A 25,572-nucleotide genomic window follows, 5' to 3' on the forward strand; every position below is an offset into this window, starting at 1 on the left:
TGAGAGGCAGGAAGGGAAGGGGGAGGAGAAGAGAAAGAGAGAGATGGAGAGAGAGGCAGGAGGCAGAGGAGAGCTGAGAGAGAGAGAGGGGGAGGCAGTAGGAGGAGAGAGAGAGAGAGAGAGACAGAGCGAGAGACTGGAAGCTCAGGAGAGAAGACCGACGTGGAGGAGAGACCTGAAAATTCTGTCATATGACGGGCTAATTGGCTAGTAGTTAATAAGACTGGTGTGTGTGTATGTGTATTAGCATTTGTGTCTGTAGATGTGTGTGCATGTTTGTGTACGTGTTTGTGTACACGTGTATTTATATATGTGTGTGTGTATATTGGTACCCGTTGTGTGTTTGTGTATATGTGGGTGTATTTGGGCAGTTTGGGTCTGTCACACATCTCCTGCCTTCTGTTGTGAGACGCAGGGCTGACTAGCAGAGTTGAGATTCATTGCAGACCCTGGGGCCAGGGAGGAGGCAGCTGCATGTGCCAAAAGGGGTGGGATGGGGGCAGCCAGCCCTCAGTGCTGCCCGGAACATGTTTCCCCTCCCAGCTCTCAGCCGTTTGGAGCGACGCTTCGGCACTCGAGCAGCAGTTCAGGGGGGCTGTAAGCCCTGGCCCCTTTGAATTGCCAGGCCTTGGAACAAGGGCCCCCTTTGTCGTCCCCCCTCGCTGTTGGAGGTTGTCAGATGGCTCCAACAAAAATCCCGGAAAAGCGTGACATGACATCCCAATCTACATCCCATCTTATTTAGAAAACACCAGACAGTTCTGCAGTCTCCTTTCTATTTCTCAGTTTGTTTCCTGTATGGAAAGCTCAAACACTGGACTGTCCGGTTCAACACCGGACACCTGGCAGCCCTAGTTGGTGGGCCTGGAGCTGACGTTTTGGAACCTTTTGCTAATTGCCGTAACAAGTGCAAGTAGCTGGAGAGACTGATTGCTGCTGGGTGCTGTTCTCTCTTCGCTGTCAGCGGGAGCCTGTCTGTCGTGCCTCATGTTAGAAGCAGGCGCCAAGCGGCGCTGCTCATAGGGTTGTAACCATAGGCGTGTGCAGCACATTTCATTAGGGTGTGCACCCAAAGAATTTTGACCCCCATTAGCCACACCCCTGACTCCCATTAGCCAGACCTCTGGAGGTAACACTCTCGGGGCAAGATGGGCTCATGACCAGATGTAAAAGGTGTCACGTGACCCACCATCTTCCTACCAATAGGGATTAGTTTGGCTCCCACCAAACCCCCCTCATGCAACTATTCTGCAGTTGCATTACCCCAATTTGGGTCACATTAACTCGGAGGCGGAGAGGCTGGAGGAAGTGTCCCCTCTAAGAGTTTCCTCCCATGAGCAGAATGAATTTTGTGTTTTGCACCAGTACTGAGGTCATGTGGCTTGTTTGCATGTGCCACCGTGGCACCCAGGTTATTAATAAATATCATATGAACCTCGACCTTTTCCCTCTGCTGCCATGTCTCCCCCCTTTGCTCCATCAGCTCCCCTGGTGCCTGCTGCCCCCCAACCCCTCATCCTCCTCTGCTGTTCTGACTCCTGCCCTTCTCACTGCCCTCAGCCCTCTAGGACCTGCCCCCCTCCACCATACTGACCCAGTATGGCCGTTCTTATGTTCTTATCTTCTTAGTGTCACCGAGCCAGGTTTGAAGCAGGTGGGGTGTTGTGTAGACAGGCCCTGCCTGACGGCCTGTGTGTTGTGAGGGCAACCAAGCCCGAGCCCTGCCCGGGCCCTTTCACTGTGCTGTCACACAACTCAGAACCCTCACCGGCCAATCGCCACGGGGCACCTGCGCTGCTCGTGGAGGCAGTAACCAGGGTGCCCACCGGAGGTCTGAGAGCATTTCTTCCCGAGGCCTGAGCAGAGGCAGCGTGTGTGCTCAAGGCACAAGAGTACAGGCCCATTGCCATGGGGATGTGCAGGGGGGTCGCCACCCCAGCCTGTTCCCTCCTCAGCCAGACTCTCAGCACTGAGCTGAGCGGGGTGCTTTTTGTTTAGGCCTTGCACTTCCAGCCTCCCCTGGTAGGGGTAGAGCTCCTTTCTCCTGTGCTGCCTCTGGCTGGCTGCCTGCTCCTCACCCCTCTCACCAGCTCCCTGCACAGAGGGAGCAGTGGGTTCCAGGGGCACAGGAGGGGCCTAGAGCGCTGCCCTCTGGCTGAAGTCAAACATGGGAAAAGCTCCCAAGGTAGGGAGGCGCCTGCCCATCAGGCATCAACATTCATCCATATTGATAATTCCTTGTGGGGGAGAGAGGGCTGGTTACTTCCTAAGTTTTGTGCCTTTACTGGGCCCAAATTGTGTGTGCTTCAACCTTCTGTGCATCTCCAGAGATGCAGGCGCTGGTTAATCTCCCCGACTCCTGGTGCGAGCGTGCTGCCTGTGTATGCCTACACTGCCCCCACTTCATTATTGCCCTGTCCCCCTTCCCTCCCTGCTTCTCTCTCCCACCCAGTCTCCTGCTCTCAATTCATCTGCCAGCCCATATGTTCCCTCTTTCAACCTCACCGTCTTCTATCCATTCTCTACCCTTTCTCCTCCATTCCCTACCTTTTCTGGGTATGTCTACACTACCCCCCTAGTTTGAACTAGGGGGGTAATGTATGCATACCGAACTTGCTAATGAAGCCCGGGATTTGAATTTCCCGGGCTTCATTAGCATAAAGCCGGCGCCGCCATTTTTAAAAGCCGGCTAGTGCGAACCCCATGCCGCGCGGCTACACACGGCACGGACTAGATAGTTCGGATTAGGCTTCCTAATCCGAACTATCTGTACACCTCAGTCTCCTTCCTGCACTCCAAACTTCCCACCCGCTCATGTTCTACCTTCTAACTCCACATTCCTTTGCATTCATCTCCGCCTCCCTCCTGCTCTCTGCTGATTAGCTCCCTGGTTGGCAGTTTCAGCAGAGAAGATGACAGGGCCGTACAAACTTTGATTCCTCCTGCCTGGAGGAGTCTACTCTGCTGGCTTGGCTGAGGCACATTGGCAGGGCATTGTTGGGGAAGCTGTGGGCTCTCACAGCTCCTTTTCCTGGGTTGTGAACTCCTCTTCCTCTGCATGTATTACTCCTGGAGGTAGAGTCCTGCAAATCTGCACATATCTGCTTTGTATCCATGGGTACAGGCGACTCTGCACTTATGACCTACTTGGTTTCTGAAGAACTGCCGTAAGTGAAGCTGTCATAAGTTGAATCCTTATTTCCCATAGGCGCAATCTTATAAATGGCAGTTCCATTCCTGGAAACCCATTTCATACCCTAAAAATGCCAAAGTTGACTACAGAAATGGAGGAAAATGAAACAAAATAGTTCAAATAATTCACAAAAATAACTAAAAAGTGAAGACCGGTGTGGCGCAGTTCAAGCAGCTGATGCAGACGGCGAGTCTGACTGACCGTGTACGTTTCCTGTTTTGGGATGACACGTGGAGTCTGCGTCATACGCCGTCGTAAATGAGAGCTGTAGAAGTAAATTGGGAGGTTTTAGGAGCTATCTTACATGGAAAGAAATGGCTGTAAATGCGGTGGGTCGTCAGTCGGGGGTCACCTGTATCTGCATCCACGGCTCATTTTGCAGTTACAAATGCGGACGTGGATACAAATTTTGTATGCATGCAGCGCTCTGCCCATGGGAGTTACATGTGAATAAGGACAGAAGAGGAGACATCTATGAATTTACTTTTGCTCTGGGACTCAGCCAGTGGACACATTTACATCCATTGGAAAGACGCCTCTCTCCAAGTAGATGCAAAATATGCAAGCTCAGCTTGTTTGCAGAGGGTACACACCTGAGCCTTTAGAACAGAGCTGGAGATGTGGATTGGTGGGAGGCAGAAGATCTGCATCAGGGAAGAACAAATGCTGAAGTTCCTTCTGCTTGTGCCTGGCAGGTAGTGGAGTCACCCTGTGGAGCGGATGAGGCTGCACGAACTTCAGAAACCAATCACTGGCACCTGGCGCACACTGGGAAGGAATCCATCTCCGTCACTCTGCATGGTGCCACCAACCTGCCAGCCACCCAGAAGGGCACTGTGCCATGGCCCTATGTCACTGTGTGAGTACTGGGGAAGTTTGCTTCTGGGCTTTGGTTAGAAGATCTGCTCTTGTAGCAAGGAGATCAGGCAAGGAGTTGAGACTGTGGTGCAGGCTATAAGCCTGGTCTCTGCTCATCTGTTTAGTTTTCATCTGCACAGTAATAGATTGCACTGGCAAGGTATCACAGGAGGATACATCTCTCCGACCTGAATGCACAGCGTGAGAAATCAGAGACACTGAGAATCTTGTGGGAGAGGAGCGTAACGTGCACAGAGATTTACCCCTGTTGTCAGAAAAAAATGATCTATGCAGCTCTCCGAGTGGAATGTCTATTTCTAACTTCCTTTTGTTCAAACCCTGCCTGTCACACCGGTGATTTGTGCTATGGAACGCCATATATATTTTATAGCAGCAATGTGAGGGGAGAGAGTGAAACACACTAACCCCTTGCAGCGGGGAACTAGCATATGATCAGACTGAAGGTTGCCGCATTCACACTCAGGTGGTCAGAGCTGCCACGTACCCAGGGGGTAGCCCCAGATGCAGTTTTGCTCAGTTGATGCAGCTGCCCAGACTTTGCATAATGAAGCAAATGAGGCGAAGTGTGGAATACTGCAGCGCATCATTTGCATAATTAACGAGGCTCTGTTTTTGCGCAAGAGGCTTTCACGCAAGAGCTGTTCTTCCTGAAAAAAGGGGAAGAACGGCTCTTGCGCAAAAGCCTCTCGCGCAAAAACGGAGCCTAGTTAATTATGCAAATGAGGTGCAGCGATAGTCCATGCTTTGCCTCATTTGCATATTTTTTGAGCAAGAGGGGGCAGTCTAGACATAGCCCCCCCTTTATCATAGTTGAGGCATCTCACCGCATCAAGGCAATGGGCCTCTTCTACTGAAAATCTAAGTCTGGTCTGCACAGGACAACCATGCTGGTGTAGTTATATCAGTCGGACTGCGAAAAAACCCACCCACCTCAGCAGCACAGCTATGCTGACAAAACCCCATAGTGATGCAGTTCTGCTGACAGAAGAGGGCTTTTGTCTGCACAGCTAATGTAGTTCAGGGAGATGGTATTCCTAAGTTGGCAATAAAACTCCTTCTGTTAGCTTTCACTGTGTCTGTGCTAGGATCTGTGCTGGCACAGTCTCTGTAAGGCAGACATGGCCTTCATTTCCTACTGGCTTGAATGGAATATATCATTTGGCAAACAAACCTCTGGATTGGACAAGGGTTTGTAATTGGGTAAGCTGATAGGTGATAATTGGTCAGGGTGGCTATTCTATATTTTACAACTCTGTGAATGAATTTTTGACAGTGTGAAATGTATAGACTGATGTCAGAGTCCAGAAGATGGTGCTTCCTGGGTTTATTTAGATTTGTCAGAAAAAAGAAGTAAAACAATGTGTCTTGGTGCACAGAATTTGGTTCCTTGTGCAGGATACATGCATCAGGGGACTCAATTTAGCATTCGCACTGTGCTATGTAGTAACTGAAAGGACACGGTTGAGTTGTGGTGTTATAATCAGATGGGCAAAGCCTGAATGCTAAAGGAAAAAAAATCCATCTCTTTTTCACTAAAAGAGGGGCAAACAATCATTGCTTGTGTAGGACCTAGGCAAATAATGCGTTGTGTTCCTGTACTGTTGTTGTGGCAGGTGTTTACTTAGCAGCCCCATTCCCAGACTGGTGTAGGCATCACAAATGACATCAGTGCACCTGTCAACAAGAAAAGCCATATTAATTTCAGCTCCTTTAGGAAGAGCGGAGGAGAAATCATAACCTGAAAACAAATGAAATCAGTTGAAGGGGCCTGATTCTCTATTCGGTTGCCCCAGCTTTACACTAGTGTAACCCCTTCTTTGAAACCGATTTCTGGAGGTTCACAACCAGTGCAAAAGAACATAAAAATGTAAACCAATGGGCAGTTTTTATTGGACAGATATATTTATTTATGGCCTAGGATAGCAGGCGTGCTGCATGCCAGCTCTGTCCTGGCTCTGGCCCAGCGATGGAGATGCCTAGGGTGAGATAGCTGGGTATGGAATGCAACAAGACTAATGTGCCTGGGACGAGCTGTGTGTGTGAGTCTTTTACTGCATGCACTTTGCCCAAGCTACAAACCCTTTACTTGAATAAGGAAAACTGACAAATCAAAGAGAAATGTGCTCCCAGGAGAGAAGTGTGAAGAGTAAATATCCAGATTCTCAGCTCTTTGGGGATATACTGCACAGAGTCTGTTGCTTGAGCTTTAGTGGTCTTTGCAGCCATGCCTGGGGTAGTCCCACTTGTGTGCTGTCAGGAAGAGTTGCTTCTAGTAATTGGGTGCTGTGACCTTAAGCCAGGGGTGGGCAATAATTTTTGATGGGGAGCCACTCCCCAGATTTTGGAAAGTGGTCAAGGGCCGCAATCTTCCTTGATATTAATGGAGGAGGAGTGGGGGTCTGGGATGGACGTTGGGTGCAGAAGGGAGCTTGGGGTAAGGGATTGGGCTGCAGGAGGGAGAATGGGGTCTGGGAGGGAATTTGGACGAAGGAGGTAGTTGTGATCTAGGGCAAGAAACTGGGGTGCAGGGTTTTGGGATGTAACCTAGGATAGGAGGGGATTGGGGTGCTAGATCTGGGAGTGGGTATGGGTGCATGTGGAGTAGTGGGGCAGGAGTGTGGGGCAGAGGGTTGGGGAAGGGAGGCAGGTTCTCGCCAGGAGACTTAACAGCCAGCCTGCCTGCCTGTAGAGCTAAAGGCTTGCAGAGCTTAAAATGTTTCTGCTTGCTCGGCCGTGTGCTTGAATGAGTGAGCGAGCAGGAGGGTTGTATTTTGTGGCTGTCTTGTATTCAAACGGGCAGTTCCCATTGGCTCTCCCACAACCTCTCTAGGCAATTTATTCCAGTGCTTAACCACCCTGACAGGAAGTTTTGTTGGATGATCTGTGCATTGCTGTTATTTTCCCAAAAGATGTCTGGTTAATTCAGATCCCTCATTACGACCAGGTTCTGTGCTTTGGATGATTGTTAGTTGTTAAAAAACAAACAACAAACAAACAAAAAAAACCTCCTCCACTTCTTCCTGGTTAGGTGGTCTACAGTAGACCCTCCCATGACATCACCCTTATTTTTTACCCTTTTTATCCTTATTGAGAGAGTCTTAACAAGTCTGTCTCCTATGTCCATCTCAACCTCAGTCCAAGTGAATGCATTTTTAACATAGAAGGCCACACCTCTTCCCTTTTTCTCTTCCTGTCTTTCCTGAGCAAGCTGTACCCTTCTATACCAATATTCCAGTCGTGCGTATTATCTCCCCAAGTGCAGGCATGTGTGTTACATCCCTGTGATAGAGACGAGAAAGGCGAGAGGTGTAGAAAGCAGACCCACTAGCAGCCCAAGATGAAGAGAGAATGGTGCTCAGAGTCACTTTGCACCTTGTGCTTCCCAGAGCTGCGGATCTGGGCCAGACTCTCCTTCCCATTCCCACTCTGGTGTGCTCAGTTCTTAGAGACATGAGCTGGGAATAGAGATGCTGACAGCTAGCAGGGACCTTGTGTGTTTGCTTCAGAGACCTGAGTGGCAGGGGGGCTGGAGTGCCAGTGAGGGCTCCCCAGTGCTGAGCGGCAGGGGCTGGATTCAGGCCTGAGGTTCCCCACCCCTGCTTTAAGGGGTGCCAAATTAGACAGAAGTGATTTTTCCTCTATTTGAAAAAATATATTAACATGTTATCCACTGTATATTTGAGAGAGTTTGTCTGTCTGTTTGTTCAAGAACTCCTCCTAAACGGTAAGAGCTGGGACCATCATATTAGATAAACAGCTTCCTCATAGCTCAAAGCAAGGTAAGGGTGTGGCTGTGCCAGGAAAATCGGATGTGCCTGAAATGGGATTGCTTCTTATAAAACCATACAGAAAAAGGAAGGAATCACCAGGCAGGTGAAAGGAGCTGCCTGATGGTGCCCCTCCTCCTCCCAGTCCAGGACTGCCCCAACCCCAGGCCCCCGATCCTCAAGGTGCCTTTTGGGAGGGCAGGGGAGAGCTGAAGCAGTCCCCCAAAATTCATACAGCTGTTGCTCTTTAACAAGGAGTGAGAGGAAAGTGCACAGTGTGGCTGGGGAGTGCAGGGGCCAGATGAGCTGTGCACTTGGCTCTTGCTCCTTGATAGGGACAGGAAGGAGAGGAGCAAGCTAGTCTCTTACAAATGCAAGTGTGAAATATTGTACGTCACAGACCTTGAGTTCTGTTCTTTCACACCGTGGAGCACCACAGTGTACGTAGATGCAGCTAAAACGTGTCACGGCAGAGCTTCAAAAGCGCATCACCTGGGTTTGCCGCTTGGGGACGGGGTCTGGCAGGTCATCATTCTCAGTAGCCCCACGGGGCCAGTAACACAGCTCAGTCACTGTTGCTTGCTGCTTAGTGAAGGCCAGTCGGCAACCTGCAAGAGCTGTTCTGCCGTGTTACGAGCTGTGATCCCAAAGACATTGTGCCCAGGAGGTATTTGTCTTGTGCTGCACTTGAAACATTTGGTAAGAGATTTCAATAAGCTTGTGAAAGAAGACTCACAAGTGCTTACAAGATTAGAAAAAAACAACCAATGGTCTGGTAGCACTTTATAGACTCACAAAGCATGGAGATGGGATCATGAGCTTTCGTGGGCACAGCCCACTTCTTCAGATGACCGGAGTTATGAGTTTGGGATGTGAACACTCGACTGGTAAAATGATAGTAAAGCCCTACTTTTGGACACCTGACTGCTAATGAAAACAAATATCACTTAACATATTGTGACAGACCCAGGGCAGCTGGCTACAATAGTTATGTGGAGGGTAGACACACCGGGAACTGAGTGAATGTGTTTCTGTTTTCTGAATAAACTGCAAGAGACATAATCCAGGCAGGCACCTGAAGCTAATTAAGAGCTTACCTGAAGCAGCAGACAAATCAGATACCTGTAGCCAATTAAGGCCTGCTGGGTTACTTTAAAAGATTTCCTCTCAGGTAATCTGAAGAGGAGGAAGTGTGCTGCTGAGAGCTGGAGACTGAGAAAGGAAAGTGTGTTTGGGCCAAAGCAGGCAAGATTCACTCAGGTTCCAGGGAGAAGGTACTAGGCAAGTGTTTGGGGAAGTGGCCCAGGTAAAGGCTGCTGTATTGGGCCTATGGGAAAAACCCCTTCAGTTGCTGCTATCTGGGGTCCCTGGGCTGGAACCCGGTGTAGTGGATGGGCCCAGGTTTCCCCCAACCCTCCCTACACCACTAAAATGTCTACTCCTGGACAGGGAGGCCAAGATCACAGAGGGATTTCCCCCAGTCCTTTGACTTTGCCAATGCTGAGAGTGGCTCTGTAAGCTGTGACCCTGGCATCTAGAATGGATTTAGAGGCAGTGTGGAGGGTCACAGTGAGCCTCTGAGGCAAACAATAACTGCCTAGAAGTGCCAGACCCACAGGGCATGGCCACGGCTTTGCCAAAGTATACATTCCTTTCCATTCCAGTTGCAATGATGATCGATTATAAATGAAATTCTGGCCTTCTGTGTAGCTGCTTAAATAGTTTTAAGTGAACATTGAAATAAAATGTACCAATTTATGTTACTGTGATGCCATCTTACTTCTCGTTTTTCTTTATATTGAATGGGGGAGAGGGGGGACAAAGTCATAGTGTGCTTAGGGTGCCAAAACCCCTTGGGCTGGCCCTGGAGCGGAGTAGGGGTTTTGCTAGGGACTGAACATAACCAGAGGTTCAGCAGGCAAGGTGCAGCTTTCGCATTTTTAACGGTGGCAGAACTCAGAGCCAGCCTCCTTACCCCTAACTACCCAGGAGTAAGGGAGGTGGGGCTGTGGCCAGAGTAGATGCGGGGCCAGGCCAGGCATGGGGCCAGCAGGTGGGGCTAGAGATGCATAGTGTAGTCAATTAACTGATAAGTAAAAGCTTATAGGTTAATGCTATAGACCACACGCGTTTCCTCCTCCTACTTCCACCATTACATTTTTTAGCAGGCTGACCAGCAGCCTGGCTCAGTCCTGGCTTGCGATGGGGCTCGGACCTACCCCTGCTGCGGCTCTGCTTTTAAAGTGTATTGGGAGCTGGGCAGTCAGGCAGCCCAGCTCAGTTCTGACTTGTGCTCGGTCTGGGTACTCAGATCCGCCTCCCCCCACCAGGTAGGGGCTGGTATTACCCCAAGCTACTGCCTCTTTATCAGAGGCAGCAGCATCAGGCGACAGGCAGCTGGTCCACGAGGGGAGCTGGTTTTAAAACTGGCTCCCCTCACAGACCAGCTCCTGCCTGGCACCCCAAGGCAGAGGCTGCAGTGCAGAGCGTCAGAGGGCTCCTCGGGAGTGAGGCCGGAGTGCACTGGCTGCTGGCCCTGCCTCTGGGGACTAGAGAATAGTTGACTAACCAATAATAATTAATGAGGTTATTTAACTACTCAATTAACCGATATTTAACACCCCTAGCTGGGACCCTGGGCAAGGGCCCATCAGCAGAGCCCTGGGCATGGGGCAGACAGCTGCAGACCCCACATGTGGTGTGGCAGCAGAGTCCCGGGTGTGGGGCAGCAGTGCCACCCTGTGTAAAATGTGGGGTTGCTGCAGCACCCCTGCACTTCTAGTTCCTACACCTATGGGCTGGTGTCAGACCCCTCATTGAGGGAAGTGAATCAGGAAATGGCAGGATTACTGTGCATTGTGGTCAGGCCCAGGAGATGGCAAATCCAGAACCAGTAGATCAGTTGTCCCAGTTCTGTCCTTTGGTACATCTCAGCCAGTGCTCATGTTCTGTGCAGGGAAGTGGCAGGGTGAGTCTGGGATTGTCCTGGGGGTAAATGGCCACCCCTGCATTGCCAGTGGCAGAAGTAAATGTGTCTGGCCAAGGTGTTCCCACTGCTGCATTTGACCAGAGCAGTCTAAAGAACTCACCATTGTTTACGATGTCCACTTCCCCCTTCGCTAACTCCTTCCTTTGGAGCACATGCTTTGCCAAGGGTTGATTAGGGTGGGGAGACTGAGACAGCAAGTCAGTTGTAGAGCTCAGCATGGGACCCCCTGAGTCTGTCTTAGCAGATTTGGTTGTTCTGTGCTATTGCACTGGGCGGGAGAAGAGCTATTGAAGCTAAAGGATAATGGCACAAACTAAACTAGCCACGAAAGTAGTCTGGAAAGTAGAGGCAGGAGAGAGGTTCTAAAACAGCCTTTCAGTAGGCACACTGGAGAGCATACCTAACTGGTCTCAAGATGGGTCTTGACACGTCAACAAGGGAGAAGACATCATATATATAGTAGCCCAATGTCTGAGAGTCTGTAACGCTGAAATACTGGCTGTTCCCTCTGGGTGGCGCTGTTGCCAGAAATGCTGGCTGTTCCCTCTGGTGCATGGGGAGTGCGGGGCCCAAACAGATGCATGCGCCGCTTGCTCCCCCACGATGGCCCGGCTGAGTGGCACAGAAGTCAGCTGAGCGCCACGGCAGGAAGGGAAGGGGGGGACGGTGACGTACATGGCCAGGGGGTTGGACCTGGACGAGCGTGCATCCTAGACGGAGACAGAGGAGAGTGGAGGAGACAGAGAGGAGGGGGAGGAGAGCGGAGAGAGAGTGAGAGGCAGGCGGTGGAGAAGAGAAAGAGAAGATGGAGAAAGAGGCAGGAGGTGGAGGAGAGCCGACAGAGGGGGGGCGGAGGCAGTAGGAGAGCGCGCGAGAGAGAGAAAGACAGAGTGAGAGACCGGCTCAGGAGATAAGAGCGAGATAGAAAGGGAATAAGATGTGGAGGAGAGACCCGGAAATCCTGTCTTATGACAGGCTGTTGGCTAGTATATAGAAGAAGAACAGATTTGATGGTCAAGAAGGTTGCCTGCATTCTATGCATTAGACCAGCGGTTCTCAAACTGAGAGTTGGGACCCCAAAGCGGGTCGAGATGCCACTTTAATAGGGTCACTAGGGCTAGCATTAGAATTGCTGGGGCCTACGACTGAAGCTGCAGCCCAAACTCCACTACCACGCAGGGCGGCAGGGTTGCGGCTCGCTCTTCCCCCACTTGGGGTGGCAGGGCGGCAGGGTTGCGGCTCGCTCTTCCCCCACTTGGGGTGGCAGGGCTGCGGCAGCCGCTCGCTTTCCCCCACTTGGGGTGGCAGGGCTGCGGCAGCGGTTCGCTTTCCCCCACTCGGGGTGGCAGGGCTTGGGTGGCGACCCGTCCTTCCCGGGTGGTAGGGCTCGGGCAGCGACCCGTCCTTCCCCCGCTCGGGGCGGCAGGGCCCGTCCTTCCCCCACTCAGGCAATGGCTCTTTCCCTATTCGGGGCGGCAGGGCTCCAGTTGCAGCCCTGCTCTTGGGGTCATGTAGTGACTTTGTTGTCAGAAGGGGGTAGGGATGTAAAAAGTCATTACAAATGTAAGCGTTTGACCACTAAAAATCCTAACTGTGAGAGGTGCTGCCAGCTTTGCAGTATAAAGCTTATATACTGAGCCTGCAATGAAGCCAGCTCCATGGGTCTAGGGCCAGCACTCCAGGGGAGCTAGCATGTATCCTGTGGCGGGAGGCTGGACTGGGCCTGCCACAGACAGGGACTGCTCCGGCTGTTCCCTCTGGGCAGGTGGGGAGCTGCTCCAACCCCTACTGGTTAACCAGCACGGGTAAGCATTACCTGTTAAGAGTAAGGCTTACTGATTAATTGGTTAACCATTTACATCTCTTCAAGGAGATTGTCATGCCCCTGAACTAGCCTACAGTGTTTGCACTGATTTCTGCACATGGATCCAGATGTATTCAGCTGTGCACTCAGCACTAGGAATGGATCAGCCCCCGATTGCTAAGAGAGGCGCCCAGGGAAAAGGGTGTGCTGCTTCATTTATCTCGGGGGGGAGAGGAGGGAATTTAAATCTGGGGCCTGCAGTTGTGCTGAAAAGTGAAGTGAATCCTGGGGCCAGTCAACTGCTGGAATGAAATCCCCTGGGTGAGGACTCGTTTGGGCAGAGCTGACCTTTGGGCAAGGCGAGCGAGGCAGTCGCCTTGGGCCCCGTGCGTTCAGGGCCCCACACTGCCAAGCTCCTGGACCCGCCCACCCGGCTGGGAGCTGCACAGCTGTGTGGCTCAGCATGCTGCCTTGGGCCCCGTACGCTCTTTGGCTGAGTCTGCATTTGGACTGCTACCCGTACAGAGTGAATCAGCAGCAGAGACTCAGGGCTCTCCTCTGAAAATAAAGGGTGTCTCCTGTCGCACAAGGAGCAAAGGCCCTCCGGGCTGGCACTAAGTCTCTTGTACCTCTTCCATCTCCCATCATTTCTGTGATTATAACGCTGCCCTTTGAAGCGTGCTGGAAAACATTGGCGGAAGAATCACAGGGAATGTCTGTTGAAGCACAGTCTTTCCCAGGGACGGATTTTGCCTGGAGGCAGCAGTGACATTTAAAGGCAGTGAGAGCATCAAGCCAGCCTTGCATCGCTGGATATGTGAGATTAAACCCAACAACGTAGCCTCCTCCCTTTCCCTCCCACCCACTCCCTCCTGCAGAGTCAGGGAAGGGGAGTCACACAAATTCAGATGTGTTCAGGGCCGTTCAAGTCAAGGAGAGTCTTTCCACTGATATCAGCAGGCTTTGGATCAGGCCCGTAGAGAGGAACGTGGCACAAGTGGGAGCAACTGAACTGCGACACGGTTTGGCAGGGTGGTTTCAGTCCGCCTTCTGGCAGGATGACTTGGATGTTGTGATGTTGCCACTGAAATGGCATTGAATCATGATACCAGTCCAGGAGTCCTTTCCTAGTTTGTGGGGGGAGGAGAAGCCAGCCCTGATGAACATCTGCTCCTGGATGGCACATGTGGCTACTGGCCAGGGTAGCCGAAGGGCAAGAGGCTCTTCTCCAGTATGGATGGGTGGCAAGAGAATCATTAGTCCCGTGGGATCACTGCTGGCAAAGGGGAGGCCATCTCAAGCAAGAGGGACAGTCGCAATGAATCGGAGGAGTCAGCCAGTTCCATCTCATAGCATGGATGGCAGGAAGGGGCTTTCTACTTGGAAGAACCCCGTCCTCAGGAGAAGGCAAAAGGACAGTGATTTTGGGTAAGCAATTGGCCAGGAAGTCCATACCAGCCAGAGACTCAATGGCCTGAGAGGCTCGGCAGCCCAGACAGGGTAATGGCTGCTGGCTGACAGCTCGTTCAGGGGGTGTGTGAAATGAACTAGGGATCTTAGTCCACCTCACACTGCTGGAGCCTCAGTGGCAGGGCTCCTGGGGGCAGAACTCCCCTCTGCCCCTGAGAGCTGATCGCTCTCATTTCATAGGATCCTAGGGCTGGAAGAGACCTCAGGAGGTCATCAAGTCCAGCCCCCTGCCCAAGGAAGGACCAACCCCAACTAAATCAACCCAGCCAGGGCTTTGTCAAGCTGAGACTTAAAAACCTCTAGGGATGGAGATTCCATCACCTCCCTAGGGAACCCATCCCAGGGCTTCCCCACCCTCCTAGTGAAATAGTTTTTCCTAATATCCAAGCTAGACCTCTCCCACTGCAACTTGAGACCATTGCTCCTTGGTCTACTTGAGACCATTACATCCATCACTACTGTGAACAGCCTTTCTCCATCCTCTTTGGAACCTCCCTTCAGGAAGCTGAAGGCTGCTATCAAATCTACTCTCACTTCTCTTCTGCAAACTAAATAAGCCCAAATCCCTCAGTCTCTCCTCATAGGTCATGTGCTCCAGCCCCCTAATAATTTTGGTTGCCCTCCGCTGGACCCTCTCCAATCCTTCCTATAGTGGGGGCCCAGAACTGGACACAATATTCCAGATGTGGCCTCACCAAAGCCAAATAAAGGGGAATAACCCCTTCTCTGGATCTGTTGGCAATGCTCCTCCTAATGCATCCTAATATGCCATTAGCCTTCTTGGCTACAAGGGCACACTGTTACCTCATATCCAGCTCCTCATCCACTGCAATCCCCAGGTCCTTTTCTGCAGAACTGCTGCTTAGCCATTTGGTCCCCAGCCTGTACCAGTGCTTGGGATTCTTCTGTCCCAAGGGCAGGACTCTGCACTTGTCCTTGTTGAACCTCATCAGATTTCTTTTGGCCCAATCCTCTAATCTGCCTAGGTCATTCTGGACCCTATCCCTGCCCTCCAGTGTATCAACCTCTCCCCCTAGCTTTGTGTCGCCCACAAACTTGCTGAGGGTGCAATCCATCCCCTCATCTAGGTCATTAATAAAGATGTTGAACAAAACCGGTCCCAGAACCGATCCTCGAGGCACTTTGCTAGAAACCGACCGCTATCCTGACTTTTAGCCGTTAATCACTAACTGATGGGCCTGACAGTCTAGCCAGCTTTCTATCAATCTTACAGTCCATTTATCTAATCCATTCTCCCTTAACTTGTGGCAAGAATATTGTGGGAGACCGTATCAAAAGCTTTGCTAAAGTCAAGGTATATCACATCCACTGACTTTCGCATATCCACAGAGCCAGTTACCTCATCATTTACAGCTGCTAGGGGCCAAAAGGATCGTTCTTTGGCTGGTTTCTGGGTTACAGTTGATGGAGGGGAGCAGTAGATGTGATGTTCCTTGTCTTCAGTTAATTTTATTGACACAATTGCATGCAACATCCTCACAAGCAAACTAAGGAGATGGGGTCTAGATGGAATCACTAGACAGTGGGTGCGCAACTGGTTGACAGACTGCAATCAGATTATAGTTCTCAACCGTTCCCTGTTGAGCTGTGGGAAGTGTCTAGTGGGCACTTGCGGGGGTCAGTGCTGGGTGGGGGTAAGGTCAATATGGTCAATAATGACTTGGATATGGAAGTGTAAAGGATGCTTATAACATTTGCAGCTGACCTCCAGCTGCAAGTGGTGCAGGCAGTTTGGAAAACAGGATTATAATTGAAAAAGTTGGTGACAAATTGGAGAGTTGCTCTGAAATCAACAAGATGAAATTCAATACAGAGAAGTGCAAAGTGCTTCACTTTTTGACTCCCCGGGGAGTTAAGTTCTGCAACAAGCTTCCAAGGGATTTTGTAGCCCAGTGGTGGGCAACTTGAGGGCCACTTGTGGCCCACTGAGGCCCCACGTGAGGCCCATGGCTGCCCTGGCTGCTCTCCTTCCCCCCCACGCCTCTTGTGCACTAGGGCACCAGAGATCCACACTTCCTGCTTCTTCCCCTCCCTCCCAGCACTTTCATAGCACCACAGATTGTCTGATTCGAGGCCCCTGCCCGCTCCTCCCCTGCTGTCCCAGAGCTGGAATGTGGCGAATCAGCTGTTTGTGGCTGTTCCAGCTGTGGGAGGGCAGGGGAGGAGTGGGGATGGAGCACGAATCGGGCAATTCATGGTGCTCTGAAAGTGCTGGGAGGGAAGGGGAGGAGTAGGAAGTGTGGGGCTCCGGTGCCCCAGTGCCTGGAGGACGAGAGCAACCGGGGAGGCCACTGCAGCTCTCTGAGGTGAAGGAGGCCACTCATGCGGCCCACTCATGGTTTGTGGGTGCCTATCACGGTTGTAGACTCTGCGTCACTGGACATTTTGAGCCCAGGTCTGACGAACCCCTGTCAGGGATGGTCTGAGGTTCAGCCCAGCACAGGCCTGAAGGCTGGACAGGATGAGATGCCTGGGTCCCTTCCAGTTCTGCCGGTCTATGACTGTAAGAACCTTGCCCTAGCATTGTCCTTGGCAATATAGTGGCCCCAGTGTCCCCGGCCCCCGGCCCCGACTGAGCTATGCGTGTCTGTGTGACTGTACGGGGCGGTTGACTTAGCCTGGATTACTGCAGTGGAACCTCGATTACAATGTAGGCTGACTCACCCTCCCTCCCCCCGAGCCTAGCCCACGCGTTGCATTAATCAGCCTGCACTTGAACAGAGCGACAGCAGCTCTCCCCACCCCCACAGCACCACTGCTGGACTCGTCTCTATTTCCATAAACCAATTATCGCCAGATAATCCCGGGAGATTTAAACATCAATAACGTAAATGGTAACATGAGGGGGGCTTGTGAATGTTGCAGCTCTCTTTACATTTCAAGGCTGCTCCATCGCTGCATCGCCATGGTAACGGGGCAGGAGCAGGCGGGTTGGGGGGTGGAAGACACAAGAGAAAGTCCATGGATGTTGGTGCGAGGGTCTGTGAATTACCAATGCAGGACACATCAGGTGCCTTTTAGTAACCATAGTGAGGAAACCCAGGCAGAAGGGAATTGATTACAGTTCATGGGAATATTTCATACGAAGGAGAACAAAAATGAAATCCAAAAGCGGTTTGCGTTGCGTGAAATTGAGCAAGTGGCAAAGCAGGCTGGGTACGGCCGGATGGAAATCAGCCTCAGAGGAATTGCGCTTTCCCAGCCATGTGCTTGGAACACCACGGTGGCAGGTGCCAAAATGTAACCAGCCCACTTATCTCCACAGGTGAGGCTGCTGGCTAGCAGGCGGCAAATGAGATGTTAATGACAGGCAAGGAAGAACAATGGGGGGCTGCTGGGGGAGGACATAACCCTGGTGCGGGAGAAAGGTGCAGGAACAATTCTGCCAGGGTGCACCCTTCAATACGTAGCCCACTGTTGCTGGGCGGACGGTGCATTTGGTCTCACTGAACAGTCAAACAGGAGGCTGGGCCTGTGATACTTCGTTATTGGATGACTTAAAGGAGCTCTGAAAAAAGCGCAGTCGCTTCTTGGGACCAAAGTGAGGAGTGGAGTTTGGTGTCTGGTCTGACTATCCTGCAGTCTGCCACTCACAGCACAGAAATGCCACCTGTCGGGTGGGTTCTCTCCCCACAGTTGGCTCTGCCATCTCAGCACAGCCTTGCAAATACTAGAGGCCTCTGTTGGTCAGACAGGATCCATGTTGGCTCTGTTGTTCAGGGGAAGGCTGCTCATGTCCTGTGCTACATGGTTACAGCCAGTGTGTTCACGAGTGGACCAGGGACTGGAACAGTAGGCTGGCCATGATGTGCACGCAGGGAAAAGTTTGACCGAGCCAGTCCCCCAGCTAGAGGGGCTGACTTCTGTTTTTGCCTGTGGTACTTTTTGAGAGGTGTGTGTGTTGGGGGGAGGGCATTCTGCCAGTTTTGGGAGAGGCTATTTTCAGCATATGTATACTCTTCATTCATATTCTAATTATTGAATGTCTATCACTGGTATCCCTACTCTTTTGATTAGGATTCAGTTATGAACTACATAATTACATTATCATGAAGGATATTCAAATTATTGCAATCTCCTCCAACTGAAAGACGTTATGTGTGTCTGTAGTTTTCTGGATGAAGCTGTCAGCAATATTATTTACATCTAGGTTCCCTGGTATTTGTTTTGATGCTTGTTAAGGGCAGCTACATTATTCAGTGTCTGTCCCAGTGATAAGTGGCGATAATTTGTAAATCTTCAGAATCTTCTGAAGCTGGAGCATGAATTCAGGGTGATACAGGCACAGTGAGAAGAATTCTTCTGCCTCTGAATGCTGCAAATGACGCCAAGATCTCTCTGGATGGGTAACAGCTAATTTAAGCACCATTACTTTTTTTGGTATAATTGGGATTCTGTTTTGCCATTTGCATTGCTTTGCATTTAACATTGAATTTCATCTCACATTGTGTTTCCAAGACACCCAGTTTTGTGAGATCTCTTTGTAACTCTTGGCAGTCTGTTTTGGACTTACTCATTACCCCTTTGTGCATCTCGTTCATAGCTATATCGAACAGTATTGGTCTTCGTACTGACCCCTGGGGAATCCCACTGTTAACCCCTCTCCATTCTGCAAATGGACCATCTATTCCTACCTTTGTTTCCTATCTTGTAACTGTAGTGCCAGGGATTGCTTTCCAGATCATCTAATGAACCTTAATTTCAATTAACGACAAGCCTCTTGTTACCTTAATCACTGTCTTGCTTTAGAAACAAACTCCCTGCCCCAAGAGCACCCCGCCAATGGGGGAAAGTAGGGGACAAAAAGAACAGTTGCCCTGGGGCCTGGTGATCCAAAGGGGCCTGAGACTAGCAGTGGTGGCTGGAGCCCGAGTCCTTTACATCACTGCCATGTAGCATGCTCCAGGCAGTTCTGAGGGCTGCTTGGGGGGATAGGGGAGGGCACAGTGCAATGCACTTTGGGCAGCACTGAGGGCTGGCTGCCCCCAGCCCACCCCCCACACCTTGCCCGGGGGCCTGTTGCGTTTCAGCCCCTCTGCATAACACAGAATTCCTCACATTCCACACTCAGGTTCTGCTGCTGGACACTGAGGTTGTTGGTGCTTGAGCTCCAGAGCACCCACAGACTCTGTGCTATGCCCCCTGCATGTTAGTGTCTAGCTAGTGCGAATAGTCTCTGGATTTCCTAGCTGCCAGGAGCCCTCTCTAGCCCGTGTTCTGTGTGAGCACTTCGTTGCATCTCTGCCTGCAGGCCAAATAGAGCCTTTGGCCCCACGTGTCTCCTCTACGAGCACATGAGGTGTTTGCATCAGGGAGGGGTCAGTATGGCTTGGCTGCACCGGAAAGGCCAGGCAGCGAACCTCCGGGCAGACCCCTTCAATGTTTCCATAGGGCCTGTGGCTGAGATGGGTACAAAAGGTACAGGGATTCCATGACAGCCCGGGCCCATGAGAGGCCTAGAGAATGACTGCCCCAACTAGCAGGGAGTCTGTAGGCCAGGACAGGGGGATGGATGCTCAGCGGTAGTCCGGGCCTGCTTTGTACACAGTGGCTGTGGGCTGAGCAAGTGAAATCCTGGCACTATAAGGAGACCGTTTGGGCGCAGCTGCTACTATAGGTTTTCAGAAGACTGCAAACCCAGAGCAAGGAAGTCAAGCTGCTCTTCCCCTTGCTCCCAATGACAGTCACTCCACTTCATTTCAGCTTCATTGCTTTTGTACTTGTTCTGGGACAAACTGGAGCAGCAGCTTTTGGTGGGTCATAACGCAGCCGTAAAAGGAGCCCTTGAATGCTGACCCTGGGCCAGAGGTGTACCTGCAGCCCCTCATCTTCCTGCTGAGACCCAGCCCCCTGGCCAGACCCGAAACTGAAACCTGTTCAGCCCAGGTGTAGCTGTGAGGAACTGCAGAGCCTGCATCTTCCAAGGGTAGGGGATGAAAGAAGCCCTCAGCCCAAGTCTCTGCCCCCCAAGTCCCTCACAAATGGAGCAAAGTTGGGGACAGCTGTGGGGAGCTTGGGTCCCTCCGTTTGCCCTTGGCAAGATGCTGGGGAGAGCAGAGGGCTTCTGTCCCTCCCCTCTCCCCCATTCCCAGGCAGATGGAGGGGCCTGAGGTCCCAGGCTGCTTAATGACTCTAGCTTTCAGCGTGGCTGGGTTCAGGGTTTTGGGGGTAAGAGGATGAGCAGGGAAGGGGTATTATTGGGGGTGGGGTCTCCTGGCACCCCCACATTTACAAAGGATCTATTGTCCCTGTCCTCAGAGGGAGATGAGTTTTATGGCTGTGTGATTGGACCAGAGTGGGAAATATTGGGATGATCTTTTAGGTAACCTGGTTTCTGAGAGCACTGGTTAGATCAGTGCAAAGTGCACAAGATGCTATTGCAGCGTTTCTTAAAGCGTGTTCCATGGCACACCGGTGTGCCGCAGAGATATGGTGACCATACGTCCCTTTTTTTCTGGGACAGTCGCGGATTTAAAGACACCCAGCGCTAGCGCAGCACAGCAGCAGCTCCCCGCCTCCACCCAGCACCTAAGTGGCTCCCTTGGTGCTTTGCGCAGGCAGCCAGGGCTGCTGCTGGTGGCGTGCAGTGTCCAGAGCTCTGAGCTCATGTGCTGCCATCCGGCAACCTCCCCCTCCCCCGTTCCCTCCTGCTGCAGGACTGCCTCCACCATCCACGGTCGCCAGCCCGGCCTCCTCCATCCACAGGCGGCCGTCACCACTGACGGAGTGGGAGGGGCGCTGGTTGGGGGTCAAACCCGGCAAGCTGCTCCTGGGAGTTGCCGCCGGAGTCCCGGCAGGAAGTGTACAGAGCCCGGCTGGAGCACTGCAGAGCGAGGTATGTTCGGGCTCTGCCGGTGCGCTCTGTGCACGGCCCTTGCTTCCCCCACCCCTTCCCACCCCACTGGGGGAACGGCAGTGCACGGACCCGCTCGCTCTGCCGCGCTCCGCAGGCTGGGTCTGGAGGGGTGGGGGGTTCTCCCCTCCCCCACGCTCCTCCTAATGGGAGCCAAAGCTGGTGCAGGGACTGGACTGCACAAAAATTAGCACCGCAGGCGGCCCAGCTCCAGGCCTGGAAAGCGGTCCTGCCCTGGAAGCGGCTGGGGCTGTAGTGGCTTTTGGGGCCTGATCACAGACTCCGGCCCCACACACTGGAAGGCAAAAGGTGGGGAAGGGGCATGGAGAGAACTAGGGTGAAGGGGGGAGGGAGGGGAAGGGGCTTGGGCTGAGGGGAGGGGGGCAGGTCAGGAGAAGAAAGGGGAAGGCACCAAGGGACAGGGTGGAGGAGAGACAAATGCCAGAGGGCCAAGTGGACACAATGAGGAAAAGGGCAGGTGGAGGGAGGGGAGGTGTCAGTGGGGGTGGGAGGGTGGAGGGGACAGGGTGATGCTGGCAGAGGGGAGGGGAGGGGCATTGGGGGCAAAAGGAAGGAAGGGGAGGGGGAAGTGCTGGGAGAAGCGTTGAAAGGAGCGGTGGGCATGAGGAGGGAGGGGATGGAGCAAGTCATGTGTGAGGGCACAGAGAGGCATGAGAGGAACTGGGGCAGTGGGTGGTGAGGGGATGGGCATCAGGGAGAAAGAGGGCAAGGGGGGCAGGGGCAGTGATGGAAGGAGAAGGCACCAGGAGGGGCAGGGGTAAGGGAAGGTGCAGGTGCCAGAGGATTCTGGGGGTGAAGCAGAAGGGCAGACACCTGCAGGGGAGGGACCAGCACCAGAGGAGAGAGGCAGGGCAGGGGTGTAGAGGGAGGTGTTAGAAGAGGGGATGAGGAGGGGTAGCTCACATGATCAGAGTGGGGCTACTGGAGGAGTGAGCACAGGGGGGAGAGAAGGGCTGGTGCAGGGAGGCAGGTCCCACGAGAACTGAGGACAGTGAGAAGGGCAGGAGTCAGGACAGCAGAGGAGGGAGAGGGGTTGGGGGGCAGCTGGCACCAGGGGAGCTGATGGAGCAAGGGGAGGAGACATGGCAGCAGAGGGAAAGGGTAGAGGTTTATAAGATATTTACTAATAACTTGGGTGCCACAGTGGCACATCCAAACAAGCCACATGAACTCAATACTAGTGCACAACACAAAATTCATTCTGCTCATGGGAAGAAAATATTGGAGGGAACACTTCCCCCAGCCTCTCCGCGCCCCCCAGCCCTGAGTTAGTGAGACCCAAATTGGGTTAATGCAATTGCAGGATAGTTGCAGGGTTTGATGGGGGCCAAACTCATCCTTATTGGTAGGAGGATGGTGGGAAAAGTTCTTAGAAGGGGTCACACATCATATATATAGTAGCCCACTTTCTGTGACTCTGTAACGCTGAAACACTGGCTGTTCCCTCTGGGCAGTGCTGTTGCCTCCCGCCGTGGCGCCCGGCTGACTTCTGCGCGACTCAGTGAGAGGCAACAGCGCCGCCCAGAGGGAACAGCTAGGGGGCGGGACCTGGACGAGTGTGCGTGTCTGACATCAGGAAAGGACGCTGGATTCAAAAGGAGGCAAGCGGAGCAGACAGAGAGGAGAACGGAGGAGGCAGAGAGGAGGTGGAGGACAGCGAGAGAGAGAGAGAGTGAGAGAGACGCAGCAGGAGGAGGAGAAGAGAAACACAGAGTGAGAGGTGGGAGGGGGAGAAGTAGAGAGAGGCAGGAGGCAGACAAGAGCAGAGAAAGAGAGAGGGTGGGGCAGTAGGAGGAAAATTGAGAGAGGGGCCCTTTGCGCCGCTTGCTCCTGCATGGCGGCCTGGCTGAGCAGCACAGAAGTCAGCTGAGCGCCTCAGCGGGAAGCGAAGGGGGGCGGGAAGGGTGACATGCATGCCCAGGGGGCAGGGCCTGGATGAGTGTGCATCCCCAACAGAGACAGAGGAGAGCGGAGAGAGAGTGAGAGGCAGGAGGGGGAGAAGAGAAAGAGAGAGATGGAGAGAGAGGCAGAAGGCGGAGGAGAGCTGAGAGAGAGGGAGGGAGGCAGTGGGAGGAGGAGAGAGACGGAGTGAGACACCGGAGGCTCAGGAGAGAACACTGATGCGGAGGAGAGACCTGAAAATCCTGTCTTATGATGGGCTAATGGGCTAGTAAGAACATAAGAACGGCCAGACTGGGTCAGACCACAGGTCCATCCAGCCCAGTGTCCTGTCTGCTGACAGTGGCCAATGCCAGGTGCCCTGGAGGGAGTGAATCGAACAGGCAATGATCAAGCGATCTCCTTCCTGCATCCATCTCCACCCTCTGACAAGCAGAGGCCAGGGACACCATTCCTTACCCATCATGGCTAATAGACATTAATGGACTTAACCACCATGAATTTATGTAGTTCTCTTTTAAACGCAGTTATAGTCCTGGCCTTCACAAGCTCCTCAGGCAAGGAGTTCCACAGATTGACTATGCACTGTGTGAAGAAGAACTTCCTTTTATTTGTTTTAAACCTGTTGCCCATTAGTTTCATTTGGTGGCCCCTAGTTTTTATATTATGAGAACAAGTAAATAACTTTTCCTTATTCACTTTCTCCACACCACTCATGATTTTATAGACCTCTATCTTATCCCCCCTTAGTCTCCTCTTTTCCAAGCTCAAAAGTCCCAGTCTCTTTAATCTCTCCTCATATGGGACCCATTCCAAACCCCTTATCATTTTAGTTGCCCTTCTCTGAACCTTTTCTAATGCCAGTATGTCTTTTTTGAGATGAGGAGACCACATCTGTACGCAGTATTCCAGATGTGGGAGTACCATGGATTTGTGTAAGGGCAATAAGATATTCTCCATCTTATTCTCTATCCCTTTTTAAAAGATTCCTAATATCCTATTTGCTTTTTTGACTGCTGCTGCACACTTCAGAGAACTATCCACGATGCCTCCAAGATCTCTTTCCTGATTAGTTGTAGCTAAATTAGCTCCCATCATATTATATGTATAGTTGGGGTTATTTTTCCCAATGTGCATTACTTTACATAATTTCATTTGCCACATAACACCTTTTACTTCTGGTCATGTGTCCATCTTGACCCCGAGAGTCAGGGGCATGGTTAACAGAGGTCAGAGTGTGTGGCTAACGTGTCCCTAATTTTGGTTCAGAAGATATGGTCACCATATGCGGAGAACACAGAGTTCAAATGGCTGCCCTTAAACGGACAAGCCTTTTTTTTCCTCAACAAAAAATTCCTTGGTGTTCCCCATAAAAAAAAAAAATTGTTTGGTGTTCTTGGTCTTAAAAAGTTTAAGAAACACTGCAGTATTGCATGGCTGTGCCTCTCACTCCCGACCTGCAGCCCCCTGATAGCCCAGGCCTGGGTTCCTCCGACAGCCCTGGCAGTGCCCCTTCAATCCTATCCTTCAGCCCCCACATCCCAGTCTTGAGGGTTGCTCCATGGCTCTGCCAGTGACCCTTGCTCCTTTACAATTTGTTCTACATACACCTTCCTTCTTTGTACCAGTGACTGGTCTCTGTAACTGCCAGCACTTCCTTATAGAATCATAGAATACTAGGACTGGAAGGGACCTCAAGAGGTCAACGAGTCCAGTCCCTTATACTGGTGTCTTCTAGAGCAGGGGAAGGTCTGAAATCAGCACAGCATTTAACTTTCCTCCTCCTAGCCTGCCTCTTTTCCTACTAAAGCCTCTTCTGTCCACAAACGCAAGGAGTAACCTTAGAGACACTGTCTCCCCAGTCACTCCAGGTTCCTGGGAGCATCCGCAGGCTAGATAACCGTAACAGTTCAGTGCTGTGCTTGGCTCTTTTAGCTCTCACAACAGGCTGATGTTCTGAGGCTACAGGTTTTGGGCCAGTCCTCTGCTCCCTTGTGCTCCTAGCCTGTCATAAAGCAGGAGTGACCTTGCAGCATCAGCGCCAGCTGCATTTGCAATTAACACAACAATGATAGAATTGACAGGCTCTTTCCCCTTAATGCTGGAGTCAGGCTAGGGAGGGCCCTTTCCCAGAGGGGTGCCTGGGAAAGAACCCAACTCTCTCTCTAGAGCTTCTGCACTTCAGCCTAGAGAAAAAAAACTCAAGGTCTTTGCTGAATGCTTTATTGTGCTTTCTGCCTGAATAGTGTTGCTCTGAAGGAGTCTGTTGCCCATTGGGTTTTCCAGCAATGTTTATTTGGCACCATGATAGAATAGGAGCAAAAATCGGCTGTTGATAGAATAGGAGCAAAAACCATTGTATGCTGGGATTGAAATGAGGTGAAGCCTCTGCACTGATTGCCTAGCAAAGGAGTTGTGTTTCCACACACACAGGCTTTCAGCCTAAAATTACACTGATTGCTAAGGAAAGAAAGCAGTAACAACAAAGAATAAAAGGGAAGTCACCATGCGAGCGCACAGTGTGTGTTATCCTCTGAAGCATGCAGTAGCTGCTAAGAACAAAATGGCTGTTCTACCGATAGTAGGCAAGAGTTCTTACTAACTTAAAAACATTGTCATCAGAGTTTCAAGCTATATATGCTGCAGGAATGCACTGTGCGCAGAAGTGCAAGCAGT

The 25,572-nt window shown here is 51.8% G+C and overlaps 1 protein-coding gene across 4 annotated transcripts in view; it reads left to right on the forward strand.

The window, feature by feature from the left end:
* The first annotated feature begins 1,818 nt into the window (after nucleotides 1-1,818).
* CCDC33 (coiled-coil domain containing 33) overlaps nucleotides 1,819-25,572 on the forward strand; it is a 225,859-nt gene continuing 202,105 nt past the window's right edge. For all 4 annotated transcript variants that reach the window (XM_025183619.2, XM_025183621.2, XM_025183622.2 and 1 more), the window contains exons 1-2: nucleotides 1,819-2,185; nucleotides 3,889-4,052. In XM_025183619.2, coding sequence (XP_025039404.2) covers nucleotides 2,168-2,185; nucleotides 3,889-4,052 — 182 coding nt within the window. In that variant the 5' untranslated portion in view covers nucleotides 1,819-2,167. The remainder of the gene's footprint in view (nucleotides 2,186-3,888; nucleotides 4,053-25,572) is intronic.

This window comes from Pelodiscus sinensis, chromosome 14 (assembly GCF_049634645.1).
Source record: "Pelodiscus sinensis isolate JC-2024 chromosome 14, ASM4963464v1, whole genome shotgun sequence".
Classification (NCBI taxonomy): domain Eukaryota; kingdom Metazoa; phylum Chordata; order Testudines; family Trionychidae; genus Pelodiscus; species Pelodiscus sinensis.